Consider the following 14,741-nt stretch of genomic DNA (forward strand, 5'->3'; position numbering starts at 1 on the left):
ACCCCACCAACAGTCCCTACATTTTAACTACATTCATCAGCACAAGCTACCAAAACTTCCTACTCCCAAATAACTGGGCCTGTTGCGCATACCTGCTAGTGTGCTGGTGTGCCGGAATGCTCTGACCATAGAATCTGCCAAGCCTGTAAGGAGAGAAATGACTGTGTCCATCAAATAGCTGTCATAGAGGATGCTGCACTGGCACTGCTGGACCAATACTGCAGTGAACTCGCAAAAATTAGCCTTGAACTTCTTCCAGTAGGACCCTGGTTTGATCAGAGGATAGTCTTCATTGTCCTGCATGAGGTAGGGGAGAAAAAGTTTGACACAGAAGTAGATCAGTGTGGTGGGAAACAGAAGTTCTTTGCATAACATCAAAGACTTCCCCATAACAGAAAAGAGTCCAAGGCACCCAAGAACGCTGCAGAAAGCAAGGATGTGCAAGGAGAAACCAGAGATCCTCTAGCCCAGCCTTCTTCAACTTGTTGCCCTCCAGATGTGTTGGACTGCACCTCTCATCTTTCCCAGCCAGTAGGCTGGGAATGGTGGGAGTTGTGGTCCAACACATCTGGAGGTCACCAGACTGGAAAAGGCCAGCCTAGCCACTATGCATGGCCTGCCCAGAATGGCAGCTGCTGTTTACGCTGATTTCAAGGCACTTGGTGCCACACATGGAGGCAGCTGTTGATGGCACAAAACATTAGGTTGGATCCAGATTTAGGCATGTGCAACTGAGCTGCTGGAAGCTGACTTCCCCACCCCTCCCTCTCCACAGCAGCCCCCTGAAAATGCTACACAGAGGGTTGTGGTGCCTGCTGAATGAGGTGAGTTGTGGGGAAAGGAGGGGGAATCCCTGAAAATCAGGTGGAGGCACCTTCCCTGAGCAGAACCCTTTGGTCAATGAAAGGTAGATCTTGGATCCAACCCACTGACTTTGAAGTGTGCCTCTCCAGGTGGGCCTTGCCAAAAAGTTTAACTGGCATGCTTAAAATAAATGCACACATGTAATTGGCCTACATACAGTTCTTTCTAGGCATGGCACTGATGAATGAAAGCCAGCACAACCAGCTAATACCACATCAGAAATGGCCCTGACAATCAGCTCTGAGAAGGGTCACATTGGCTTCAGCACTGGAACACTACTTCACACTTTTTCCTCCTCCCCACACTATGAGGACCGAGGATGGCAGCATATTCCAGTAATGTAGTATCAAAGGAGCATCTTTATTTATCTTTATTTATTATCAGTATTGCATCCATGTTCAAATATTAGTTTCATGCCAGTCCTCAGTGACTGTCCACATGTTACCTGCATGCATGAACAGAATTCTGGAGCTAACTGACTATTTGGCTCAAGGGAGGAGAAGTGAACTTTGCTATGCAACCCTTTTCAGGGAAAAGAGGAAGCGTGAAGCATGGCATGGTTAAGAAGCCTACAAAACAAATGGCAATAACCAGGACACTCCTGTTGGAGGTTTACACATTACAAACCTAGCTAATACACACAAGATCTTGAAACTAGTTCTGTGGCATGGAAAGTTGCTTAAAAGTAGAGTGGCAACCTTGATGAAGGTAAGAGATCTTGGTATGTGCGAGTACCAGGATGAGAAAACATCTGGGAACCATTAGGTACACCATCATCAGTTCCAGGGAACAAAGGCAGAATACAGACGAAATAAAGACATTACCATGTCCACTGGCCAAGTAACAGTCAAAATCCAGGGATAAGCCATGAACTTTTTATACTGCAATCCAGTTTCCTACAATATATAAAAGCAGGACAGAATTGAAGAAGAGCAGCTAATGCCATATTCTAATAACAGATATGTACATACATAAACGCACACAGGCATTTCTCCTGCATCTGGGAACTCCCATGCAAACAAGGGCGTTCCCATTAACTTCCAGGTTCAGGCAGCTTCCTGTATGCATCCTCACCTCATGCACAAAGCTATCCCCAATAATGAAGACATCAAGGAGGAAGCCTGCTCATTCAATGTTAGGGGCAACAAATGGTTCCCATCCTTGTGCCAAGGCAATCCTCACCATAACACACAGTGAAACTTACCTATATCCTAAAACCTTCACATTGATGAAACCCCACAATCAATGGCTATTGCCGGTGGGGGCATGGAAATGCACAGAGTCAGAATGTCAGGACAGGCAAGTTCCACTATACATCATGGAGGACAAGTGAGTGGACTCAATGTGGGACTTTTGTTATTGCAGCAGCCAAAGTTTATTGCAGCCTTCCCCATGGCCAAGCTGACTGCGAATTATGGGAGCTGTATTCCAAAACATTTGGAGGGCATCAGTTTGGGAAAGGCTGCTGTATTCTCATATTTGATCCTAATCCAATGTGGTTATATATTCTGTGATGTTGTGGAGCCAGGGCTCACAGGTACATAGTACCTGCACTTTTGATAAGCAGGGACACTGACACATCTGCCACCCCGCACCTCAGAATTCCCTGAGCCTTCTGAACTTCCCTGCAATTCTCACCGGGGGGGGGGGGGGGGGGGGAATGAATTTTCTTAGCAACAATGTATAGCTGTGAGCTATCCCTGTTGTGATGCAAAGTATTTTGGGCTGGCCTGGACTTGAATGGGCAATTAAAGCTCATTAGCTTTACAAAAGACCTGCTCCTGGTAGAGGTGAAAATTGCTAGAATTAGTTGGTTGATATAGATCAACACAGCTGCCTCCATTTTTTACTGTTCTTGGGGGACTAGCTATGGGGATTGTCATGATGAGTGCCTGCACTTCAAAATTTACCACTACACCACTGTGTACAATGAGCAATTTTCTTTTCTGGTACTCATACGTGGAGGTCCAAAAAGAGGAAGGCTAATTTTCTTAAAGACAGAAGTATTATACTACAGTTTAAAGACTTCCCAATAAGCTTATCAAGAGTCAACTCCTTAAAAATAGAGTTCCCGTGGGAGAAGGGGAACCTACTTCATCAAATGTCTCTGTCATTTTCTGCATCACCTCACAGTTCTGGAAACTCTGAAACATCTCTGCTGTAACCATTCCTATGAAAGTAACAATGGGAATGAAAAGTAACCTGAACACAGTATACTATCATACACATAAACCTTACTTTAAAACGATGTTAAGGCTGCAGTGGGACATATTCAAAAGTCAAGAAGTCAATATGAGTCATACTTCATCCATGCACTTCTTATTATTTTTCTTTGTATTCAATCACTGGGTTTCATTATAAACCTATAACACAATCATGTGCATGCCAAATCACAGTTCAATGGGGCTTACTCCCAGATAAGTGTGTATGGGACTGCAGACATTGGAGCTCTTTTCAACAACTACTCATTCACTATTCAAGAGTGACATACTAAAAAAAATTACATAAGCACATCGCAGTACTTCCAACTTTCCAATGCTCATTTTATGTGTGAATGTTTCTTCCTTATATTATTTATTGTAATCTAATTTTGTCTTAATTTTATACATGCAAGCACCACAAATTAATATGGCTTGTAAACACCTCTTTGTATTTGTGACTATTCCCTACTTCTCCATTTCTACACCACCTTCCTTGCTTCCACATTCCTAAGTTCAGAATCTCAGTTTCATCTGCCTATAGGAACCCACATATCCTATACTTAGATCCCAGATTCTAAATATGAGAACCACTAAAGGCACAATCCTATCTATGTTTAGGTTTTTAAAATTCCTACAACTCCTAGCATGGCTGGCTGGGGACTGCTGGGAGTTGTAGAACTATTTTCTGTCTAAACATGTATGGGATTACATCCTAAACATTATCACCACTCAGAACCACCTTTGCCCACCACCCTCATAGAAAACAGATTTACCTTGACAGCCTGAGCACTGGATGAAGAAGTTGATGAGGTCCAAAAGCGCAACATCTCGATCTTTTTTATAGGCTTCAACCCAGTCATCTACCACAGACTGAATTAGATTGCAAAAAAACACGAGATTTTAACCACTAGAAACATTTTATATCAACCTCTTACAATTTCATATATAAATGTCCAGTCACCCTCCAGAGGTAGATGTACCTGCATAGCTCTTTTGCCCATGCTGACCACCTCGAATAAGGTAACTGATTCAACCACTTCTCCATTTTGCAGCTGGCTTGATCGTTTACTACAGGAAGAGTTTCTCCTTCGGTTTTCGCATTGTTCTCGGATTTTTCTTTTCCCTTTCTAAAGCAATAACAATCAAAAGTAACCCATTAAATGTAACCCATAAAGTTTGTGCAGCAGGCACAACTGTCATCCAAAGTATATTTACACATAGGCAACAATATGGAATGACTGCCCATGATTTTTGACTGGCCAAGTGCCAATTTGAGGCTTTGCTGAAACCAGAGGTGGGAACTTGTTTCGGCCCAAGTGCCACATTCCCTTGTGCCTAACTATCTGGGGTCACATGTTGGGTGGGGCCCCTGACACTGGCCACCACTGTGGATATTAAAGCTGCAGCGTGCAGTCACTGTGACTTATCATAACATGCAAACTCAGGAAGGATTGCCTGTTGCCATAGCTAACAAACCACTCCAGAACCAGCCCATGGGTTCTGGGTAGTTTGCTACCCACAGCAACAAGCCACCCTGGTTCACATGAAAAGACAAACCGCACTGCCAAGGGTAATTGTGCAAATTCCAGCATGTGAGCAGCACACACAGCACAGTTAACAAGCCACTGTGCTTCTTAACTGCCTGCCAATTATGCAAACCCAGTCTCTCTCTCCTTCTCATACACGCATGCCCAGACACACACACTATACCGACACATGCACTTTTTTCAAGCCTAATTGCTGTGCAGGGGAGCAGGAAAATGAGGGGAGGGTTGAGGAGGCCCTATGGGTCACATCTGGCTTGCAGGCTGCTAGTACCACACCCCTAACTTAAACACATGAAGTAAAGCCTAAGCACTTGAAGTACAGCTATGTATACATTATTTGTAAACAATCAAAGATAGTTTCCACAAGATGTTAGCAAGCTTTGGTGAAGATACTGTAGAGCTGGAAAAAGTGCAGAAAAGGGCAACTAAAATGATCAAGGGGCTGGAGCATCTCCCCTATGAGAGAAGGTTACAACTGCTGGGATTGTTTAGCGTGGAAAAAGGGAGGGTAAGGGGAGACATGAGAGAGGCGTACAAAATTATGAACGGTGTGGAGAATGCGGATAGGGAGACATTGTTCTCCCTCTCTCAAAATACTAGAACCTGGGGTCATCCTATGAAGCTGATTGGTGGGAGATTCAGGACAGATAAAGGGAAGTTCTTCTTCACACAACACATAGTTAAACCACGGAATTCGCTACCACAGGATGTAGTGATGACCACCAATTTGGATGGCTTTAAAAATGGGTTGGACCAATCCCTGGAGGAAAAGGCTATCAACGGGTACTAGTCTTGATGGCTATGTGCTACCTCCAGTACCAGAGGCAGTGAGCCTATGGGGAACAAGGGTGGGAGGGTGCTGTTGCACTCATGACCTGCTTGTGGGTTCCTGGTCAACAACTGGTTGGCGACTGTGTGAAAAGAATGCTGGACTAGATGGACCCTTGGTCTGATCCAGCATAGCTGTTCTTATGTTCTAATATATGCCATTCTTTAACTCAACTGCAGTTTTAAAAGATTTTAGAGGGATAAATATAAGAGATTAAGGGGATATATACATATATATGTTGATATTTTGTATGTATTTGATATTATTTTTCTGATTTTATGTTTGATATTTAGTTTCAGTAAACAAAAGAATTTAAAAAGATAGCTATGTATAGGTGCACTCAGAAACAGCTTCATTTTTTTTACCCTCAATTGGGTTTATACTGTACAACACACACACATACACAGCCCAATCTTCCAGGTGAGACACCTTCCCCATACAATGTAAAATGTAAACGCTTTTTTGTTCCATCTGCAAACAGTTGCTGAATTCCCCCCATGCCTCAAAGCTGGTGGAGTAGCCAACTTTATTTTCAGAATTAGCTGAACCTCCCAGATATAGGACAGGTGCATCAAGCGGTGATTTGTCTGTGCATGTGAATGAACCACCATGTGTCACAGACAGAACTTCTATAATCCCTCCAAACTAGGGATGGCGGAGAATTTCTCCCCGAAACTTCGGGGGGCCGAGTGCCAACGTGTTCAGCCCCCCGAACAAGTTTCGGGGAGAAATCCTCCGCACCCCCCCGCCCCCCACACCCCCCCCGGGACGGGACTTACCTTCACCGAATGTCCCTCCCGGTGGCTGGTCCGGCCGGCGGTTCGGCGGGTGTTCGAGCGAGGCGGGAGAGGCAGCCGGTCTTTCGACCGGCTGCCGCCGCCGCCATTGCAATGAAAGAAAAAAAAAAACGCCCCCTGATAGGCTACGTGACGATTCACGTAGCCTATCACGGCTAGATTTGCAAAGTCAGCCGTGATAGGCTACGTGAATCGTCACGTAGCCTATCACGGGTGACTTTGAAAAAAAAAAAAAGAGTGTACGGATAATGGTGGCCCTCATAGGGAGCCGCCATTCCCGTTCCTTATTTGGTCGCTGTAGTCTACGTAAACGTTTACGTAGACTACGGCGAAAATAAGGGCAACGCTATTTGCGTTGCCCTTATTTTCGCCGTAGTCTATGTAAACATTTACGTAGACTACAGCGACTAAATAAGGAACGCGAATGGCGGCTCCCTATGGGGGCCGCCATTCGCGCACGCGCTTTTTTTTTTTTTTTTTTTTAAGTCACCCGTGATAGGCTACGTGACGATTCACGTAGCCTATCACGGCTGACTTTGCAGATCTAGCCGTGATAGGCTACGTGAATCGTCACGTAGCCTATCAGGGGGCGTTTTTTTTTTTTTAAGTCACCCGTGATAGGCTACGTGACGATTCACGTAGCCTATCATGGCTGACTTTGCAGATCTAGCCGTGATAGGCTACGTGAATCGTCACGTAGCCTATCAGGGGGCGTGTTTTTTGTTTTTTTTTTAACTTTCGCGTTCGCGGCTGGGCGAGGCGAGGCGCCTCCTCCCCGGCCTGAATTTCGGCAGGGCGAGGCGGGAAGCCTCCCCCCCAGCCTGAATTTCGGCCGGGCGAGGCGGGAAGCCTCCCCCCCTGGCCTGAACTTCGCGGGGGGAGCAGCGAAGCGCCTCCCCCCCACTGCGAACGGCCTTCGACGACAGGTAAGTGACTTTCGTCCACCCCTACTCCAAACACAATGCTTTTCAATGGTGAGATCATAGCTTTAGCTGCACGCCCAGTTCAGACACTTGCGCTTGTGGTAACATCTTCCACATGGTGGAATCCCCACCAAACAAAAGCTATAACTATAGAGCCGAATGTCAGAATCAGGCCCACATGTTCAGTAATCAAGTTATTTTATTATGTATTTCTAATACTTATATACTGCTTAATATAATAAAATCTCTAAATGGTTATGAACACACGTGTCAAGTCAACCAACCCTACACCTTGCAGAATAACTTCACTCAAGTCTTATGACAGTGAATTGCTAATAATGTCAACTGTAAATACTTCGATCAGAGGGAAAACGTAGAAGAGATGTGAGAAGTCCATGGACCATCTAGTTCAATTCCCTGCCCTATAAGATGATACCTCTACATCACACAAACTATATGAATTTTTGGCAACATTCTCCAGTGAATTTTCAGTCATTGATAGTCAGCAATACCTTGTGTCTGACAGAAAAGAATGGTTTGGGTGTGGGAATGTCTGTTTAGAGATATTCACCAGATTTATTTGGGATTGTCAGCAATTGCATGTGAATAATGACATATGCCAATTTTGGACACTCAGGGCACAATCCTATCAGGATCAACATCAGGCTCCGAACTCGGAAGCTGACACCTATCCAAATGCAAGGTGGAAGGGCCACGAAGGGGATCCTCTCCTCTGTGCTCCAACTGCCCTGCATTTGTGGCTAGACACGAGTTTTCACGAGTCTAGCTGCGGCTTCGGGGAAGAGGAGGGTAGGGGCCCAGAGAACCAATAGGAAGCTGTCTACAGTGGCTTCCACAGTCTCCTCTCCCTGCCTCCAGGAATGCCCCCTTTTCGCCTTTTCTGCGCTCCGTTTAGGAGCACGGAGACGACAATGGTGAAGAAAGAACTGCACTGGCTACAAGGGGGTGGAGAAGGGGCAGGGAGAGCAGTTTCTGGAAAAAAAATCCTATGGCTGTCTAGATAGTGTTTAGCAGCCATAGCATTGCTCTCCCTGTCGAACTTACATATATCAACCATGACAAACTAACAGCTTCCCCCAAATATCCCTAAGTAACACATACAGCACAGTAATGAGACTTAAAGGAATCCTATTCCCTTTTCTCCTGTCCAATTTATGGAAGTACTGAACATAATAGAAACTTACAAAAGTTTTAATGGTACCATTTCTCAAGCAGCTGCCATTCTGAGCAGTGGATTCAGGAACAGTCTCATCATGGATACCATTTTCTCTGGGTCATGAAAAAAAAGACAGAAAACTCATATGAAGAAAGAGAGCAATATAACATGAGATGTGAACTCAAAAGAACAGAGAGCACTATTCTAACCTTTCTGAGGATCAATTTGCTTGTTTAACTGACTCAAACCCCTGAAAGAAATTGCTGAAGATTAGAGCTAATACTTTCTCGGTTAAAGAATTCATTGCTTTATTTTTACAGGCCAAACAAATAATGAATCCGTATTAGTTGCCTTGTCTAGAACAAAGCTGCAACTTTGGACAACACAGGGACAGAGGAGCAAACTAGAAGTTATACAAAAGTTGCATGAACAGTCTCCCACAAAAAAAAATTAATGGAAAGCAATGGCAGGAGGCAGAAATCAGGGGCAGAGGGGCTGGTAAATTCTCCCCCTGCCTCCTGTTTGTCCACTAAATATTTCCACCAGCTGTTTTTATCTTCATGAAGAAAAAAATATGCGATACTCTGGTCTTTTTCCCCATTGGAGGGAAAGCAGCTTGAAGAGAGCCATTTTTAGCAGACAAAACAGCAGGAGGAAATCAGTTAACCAGCCCCTCTCCTCGCACCACTTTTCCATGACCAATTTTCATTTAAAATAAAGTGTACATAAAATAAACAGGAAACTGTTTTAGAGATGTTAAAGCCTGGGGTGCCAGGGGGAGAACCAGAAGAAATGGTGGGCAGGGGATAGAAAAAAATTGTGGGTGGATTATTTTTTCCCCAGGGATTTTTTGAAAAATTGGAGAGGAAACTGGTTTTCTGATTTTTTCCTAAATTCCTCTCCCTGCCCCCCCGGCCCCTTTTCCCCCCAAGACTTCACATCTCTAAATTGTTCATATGCTTTCTGTATAACAACTACTTTGGCACTTACTCTGAAGTCATCTCAGTGAGGCCACTTTGAAATTCACAGTACACCCACCTGCTCTTCCTAAAGTTTTTTTTATAATCCCAATCACAGAAACATGGGTGAACAAAAGTGCAGGTGGAGTTTTTTAGTGCATTAATCTTTTACACAGGTCTCCCCAACTCTTTTTTAAGGTAGCATAGATTAACACACAGGTTAGCTTACTTGGGCTTTCTTCACATGGAGCTTTTATCCTGCAATTGCAATTGCTCCTTCATGGAAGTTTGCGGGCTCTTTACATTACGCTGTGATCATCCAAGGCGTCTCCTGCACTAAATGCCCTTTGTTGCATTTTTAAATAGATTGCAGATAAAGGCTTGGATGCACCCTATGTCGTCTGATTTTGGAAGCTAAGCAGGGTCAGCCCTGGTTAGTATTTGGATGGGATTCTGCCTGGGAATCAGGCTTCCTGCATTGAGCAGGGGGTTAGACTCAATGGTCTTGTAGGCCCCTTCCAACCCTATGATTCTATGAGGCATATGAGTTATGAGCTATCAAATTACCATTGTGTTCTGCTCCAGTTTCCTCCACGAAAAGAGGAAAAGTGGCTAGAAGAGGAGTAAGATCAATGGAAGTCTCAGATATGGGGAAAAGAAGGGGGAGGGTATGGGGAGAAGAAGGGGGAAGGGGGAGCGGGGAGGAATCGGGTGAAAAAGGGAGTCGTTGTGATCCTGCATTTAAAACGGAAGCAGAAAGCCCCATTTTAAATGCAGGATTTTCGGCTGGTGTAGAGATGCCTTTGTTCAGGCTTGTGTTACTTATTAAAGCACAAGAAGCAAAAACAAAAGAAGCAGCAAATCCAGATGCTGCCTGCCTCACCCAAATTATCTTAAAAGTACCTGGACAACTGAACAACTGAAGCGGTTTTTATCCTACACTTGCCCACTTCTTCCCAGATAACACTTAGCAATTTACTTGTGTCTCAAAGTAAAAAGTGCTTACACAAACATTCAGGTTGCAGGCATTAAATTAAAAGAAACTAGGAGAGGGCACATGCTTTCCATGAGAAGGCCCTCAATTCCATCCTTAGCTTGGCTAACTGAAAGATATCAAGAAGCTAGGGGAAGACCTACTTCTGAGATTTCAAAAAGTGGCTGCTAAACACAGCACGCAACACTAGTCAAATGGACCAGCACTGGGGAATTCTCTTTATTTCTAACCATGTCATCTACGTGTAAAATCAAGATATACGTGTAAAATCAAGATGACGTTACACAATACATTCCAATAATGTCATTATTAGCATTTCCAATAAAGACAGGAATTCTCAGTCTGAATCAGGGAAAACTTGGATGTTGAAAACACCAGTTGGCTAGTTTCTATGACATCCTCTCCCACCACTACAAGAGGAGGAGTTTTGCAACTCTTTTTAAAATGTTGGTGATTTTAAAAAAAATAATACAGTGAAAGATGACTCTGTATAAGTGTATATATGCCACTTCCTTTTTGTTTAAAGGTTGGCAGCCCACCTGTAGCATGATGGGAAGAGCAAGACTGCCAATGGTTGAACCAGCATTTGACTTGCTAGCATGCATAAATGTAAAGGCCCAACTCAGGGTTCGTGTAAATACCTGGCATCCTTGGGCAGATGCCTGGGCCACAGGATTCCAGACTCCTGCCCTGGCCCCCTTTAAACATTTTTTTCCCAGTACAGTGCTGTCAGTGATGCTGGGTGTAGCTGCCATTTTAATTTCCCACAAGGCCCTACATGCTACATAAGCCCACTAGAGCCCATTGTCAGAAGAGAGGGCCCACCAGAGGGAACTTTGCCCAGGGCTCCCTAAAACCTGCCCACAGCCAAACCACCCATAACATCGCTCCCACATGTAATGTTAACCTGAGGGCCTGTTCTTTGCTCCAAAACATCACTGGGAAGGGACAATTTGCAGAGGAGAAGCACTGGAAGGAAAGGAGGTGCTTAAACCATAAATTTTTCCCTGAATGTCACCACCACCATGACCACCAAGGTTCCAGGCCCATGTTTACCTCACTTTCAGACCAAGGAAGGATTTAGCACTCACTCACTCACACACAACAGTTTGGCTGCTTGTGCTAACTTTACACATAGCTGCAATCTAATGTAAAATTTATCCCTAAAGCAAGCTGCAAGCTGGGATCACAACAGTGGTGAAGAACGTCCTGTGACAACTGTCAAAATGTTACATCTGACTTTGCCCTTATAATAGGCTATGGCAGGGATAGGAAATCTGGTGCCCTGCAGTTGTTTCAGACTACAACTCCCATAATCCCAGACTAGTGGCCAAGCTAGTTGGGGCTTATGGGAGTGGTAGTCGAAAACAATGGAGAGCATCAGGTTGCCTATGCCTGGGCTATTGTATATGCCTCCATAATAACATATGAATATTTTCCTTCCACAGCTCATCAGTCTATTGGCAACACAATTCACATGCAAAAGTACAATCCATGTATAAATTATATATATACACACACACAAATATAGATACACATACACACCCCTCCAAACCACAAACATCAACCCACTCAAAAACACAGGAAACAAATGCCATAAACTCTTCAGTAAAATATCACGGTAAATGTTGTACACTACTGTTAAGATCTTACTTGTGGTTGGGGAGATTGGCAACGGAACTGGGCTCTGCTATCATTTCCACTACATCCTCTCAGCAGCACAGAAAGCAAGTTACCCTGATCAGACAACTTCAGCATGAAAAAGAATACAAGGAGCAGAAATTCGAATTCACTTCCTTTAGTTCTTGTCAGAAGCAACAGCAAAACTGTACAAAATTTAAAAGAAAAGCAGACAGTACATACCATAAAATTAAAGACATTTTAAAATAAGATAGATTACGAGCAGCAACTCTAAAACAAAATGCAAAATTATACTTTAGCAGCATGCTTAAGATGGGAATCAAATAGGCATTACTTATGAATGATCTTACAAGACAAAAATCACAGCTGACAAAATAATAACCTTTACGAAGACCACCAGTACTCAAAATGCAGTATGCATTATGCAAACTTTTGTTACACAGAGAATTCTTCCATGGAAAATGTTTCTATTGTATTTATCATATTTTTATTCCCAACTTTCTTCAAGCTCAGGTAGGGTATATGAGACTATCCCATTTTATCTTCACAACAATCTTGTGAGCTATGCTTGGCTAAGAGATGATGATTTCCAAGCACACCCAGTAAACTTCATAGATGAGCAAGGAACATGAACTCAGATCTCCCCAGTCCAAGACAAATACTCTATCCACTAGACTGCACAGGTTCTCAATGTCAACTCAGTCTGCTTTGGTGGTGAAAAAAGCAAATTCCATGCTAAGGATTATTAGGAAAGAGACTAAAAAGAAAGCATCAAATATCATAATGCCCTGATATGAATCTATGGTGTGGCTGCATTTGGAATACTGCACTCCCATCTCAAATAGCATATCAATATGAACAAGGCTCAGAAACAGGCTATCAAATGAGGAAAGTATTGGTACACCTTCCCTATCAATAAAGGCTAAAATGTTGCCTTTTGTTAAGAAAAAAAGTTAAGGGAGACAAAACAGAGCAGGGGTGCAGAACCTCTTTCAGTCCATTTCAGAGAGACTGGGGCGGGGCTACAATCCAGTAATGGGTGGGACAAAGGGGCCAGGCCCAAAATACAAAAAATCCCAGCATATTTTAGTTTACAGCTCTTACTGCCAATAACTAAGCCTGCGTAATTAATTTACACTGCAGGAAACCATACATGGCTGCCAGCTTAGATGCCTTTAAAAGGGGATTATCCAAATTCATGGAGGACCAGCCTACCAATGGCTATTCGCCACAAAGGCTAAATGGAACCTCCACCTGGTTCAGAGACAAAATGCTACTGAATGCCACTTGATGAGAGAGGCAGAAGCAGGAGGGAACTACCACCTTCAGGTCCTGCACACAGATGTCTTGGATACAAGATGCTTGACTAGATGGGCCTTTGGCTTGAGAAGAACAGCCCTCTCACATTCTTAGGTTTCTGTAGAAAATCTCCATGAAAGAAATCACACTAATAAGATTGCTCCACCAGTGAAATGCTCTTACAGTCAGGAAGTTCTTTCTACATCTACCTTCCTTTATTTAAACCATGGCTTGTTGTGTTATGGTGAAATATAATACCGGTGGGGGGGGGGGGAGAATATCATTGTTAGACATGTAATTTATCAAGGAGAAGAGTCCAGAAAAATAAAAACTTGCACCTGTATGCAGCGAAATGCAAGAAAGGAAGCCTCTTACAATACTATAAATGCAAATCAAATGAAAAGACAATCATAGACCGCAATGAAAAGTAGACATGTTGAAAAGGGTTAAGTTGCATCATAAATTAGGATGCAAATGCCATTCCTAAACTGGCAAAAGGTATTGCTACCTTTGGGGGAGTGAGGTAGGGCTCTTGTGCCTTTAACACCACACAACAGGCAGAACATCCACAGGTACAGATTTGACATGAGACAGGGATAAGAAAAGCTTCACCCATTGAATTTTTGTTGTGTTGGAGATATTGAAAGAAAAAGGTGAGAATAACCTGAGGGAAAAGCCCATGGACAGGATGGAGAATGAAGTTCAATGCAAAGAAGTGTGAGGAGGGAAGAGAAATTCCCAGGATAAAAAGAAGAGAGGGGGGATAAGGGGTCGTGTAATGGCAGAGCTAGCCAACCCGGTGCCCTCTGGATAGTTCAGACTCCAACTCCCATAATCCCAGACCACTGGCCAAACTGGCTGGGAATTATGGGAGCTGTAGTCCAAACCATGTGGCGGGCACAAGGTTGCCTACCCTTGGAGCAATAATGAAATGGGATGGGGCGCCCATCATGTACAGAGCGGATTGCGCGTGCGCGCGCGCACAGGGCGCAAGAAGGGAGCGCAGCAAGGCGAGGAGACGGCCCACCTCACCCCAACGACACGCTCGGGCACCATCCCTGACCGCGCGCGCCCCCTACCCAGCTGGCTGCAACGGCCCAGGTCTGGGCCCAGTCCTGGCAAGAAGGGAGCCGCTCAGTCCCGGCGTCAATCACAGCGGCATGGCGGCAACAAGCCCGCCCACAGCAGCAACCACCGCTCCTTCCCTCACGGTGCGACCTATCCCGAGAATTGCCCACTCCTCCCTCCGCAGCCACGTGTATCACGTGGCGCAACCTATCCAATAGAAACTGATCTAGGAGCCGCGAGGACGAGACTGAGCCGTCCACTCTTCCTTCAAGCCCCGCCTTTTTATTTTTGTTTCTACTCCGGCAGGGTTTGGGCGGTGCACGGAATCTTGGTGCGCCTGCGCTGCCCAACCAGTAAGCAGGGAGAAATGAAGCGGTACTTGTTCCGTATGGGTCTTATTTTGGGGGAGGACCGCAGCGTATAGGGGGACATAGTGAGTGTT

General features: G+C 44.4%; 1 protein-coding gene across 4 annotated transcripts in view; it reads right to left on the reverse strand.

The window, feature by feature from the left end:
- The window catches only part of LOC146350131 (cohesin subunit SA-2-like), an 87,019-nt gene extending 72,540 nt beyond the window's left edge, over window positions 1-14,479 (reverse strand). For 3 of the 4 annotated variants that reach the window (XR_014789191.1, XM_084844315.1, XM_084844313.1), the window contains exons 1-8: window positions 14,311-14,479; window positions 11,945-12,117; window positions 8,367-8,451; window positions 4,046-4,192; window positions 3,839-3,935; window positions 2,958-3,034; window positions 1,689-1,760; window positions 93-297 (exon numbers count right to left, since the gene is read on the reverse strand). Coding sequence is in view for 3 of the 4 variants with exons in the window: in XM_084844315.1 (XP_084700441.1) it covers window positions 93-297; window positions 1,689-1,760; window positions 2,958-3,034; window positions 3,839-3,935; window positions 4,046-4,192; window positions 8,367-8,451; window positions 11,945-11,988 (727 nt within the window). In the remaining variant the exon portion in view is untranslated. Of the gene's footprint in view, window positions 1-92; window positions 298-1,688; window positions 1,761-2,957; window positions 3,035-3,838; window positions 3,936-4,045; window positions 4,193-8,366; window positions 8,452-11,944; window positions 12,118-14,263 lie in introns of all 4 variants that reach the window. The other variant, XM_084844314.1, reaches the window with a different exon arrangement.
- Between the last annotated feature and the right edge of the window lie 262 nt (window positions 14,480-14,741).

The sequence above is a fragment of the Heloderma suspectum genome, chromosome 3 (genome assembly GCF_057233095.1).
Source record: "Heloderma suspectum isolate Gila_16-S chromosome 3, 16-S_ref, whole genome shotgun sequence".
Classification (NCBI taxonomy): Eukaryota; Metazoa; Chordata; class Lepidosauria; order Squamata; family Helodermatidae; genus Heloderma; species Heloderma suspectum.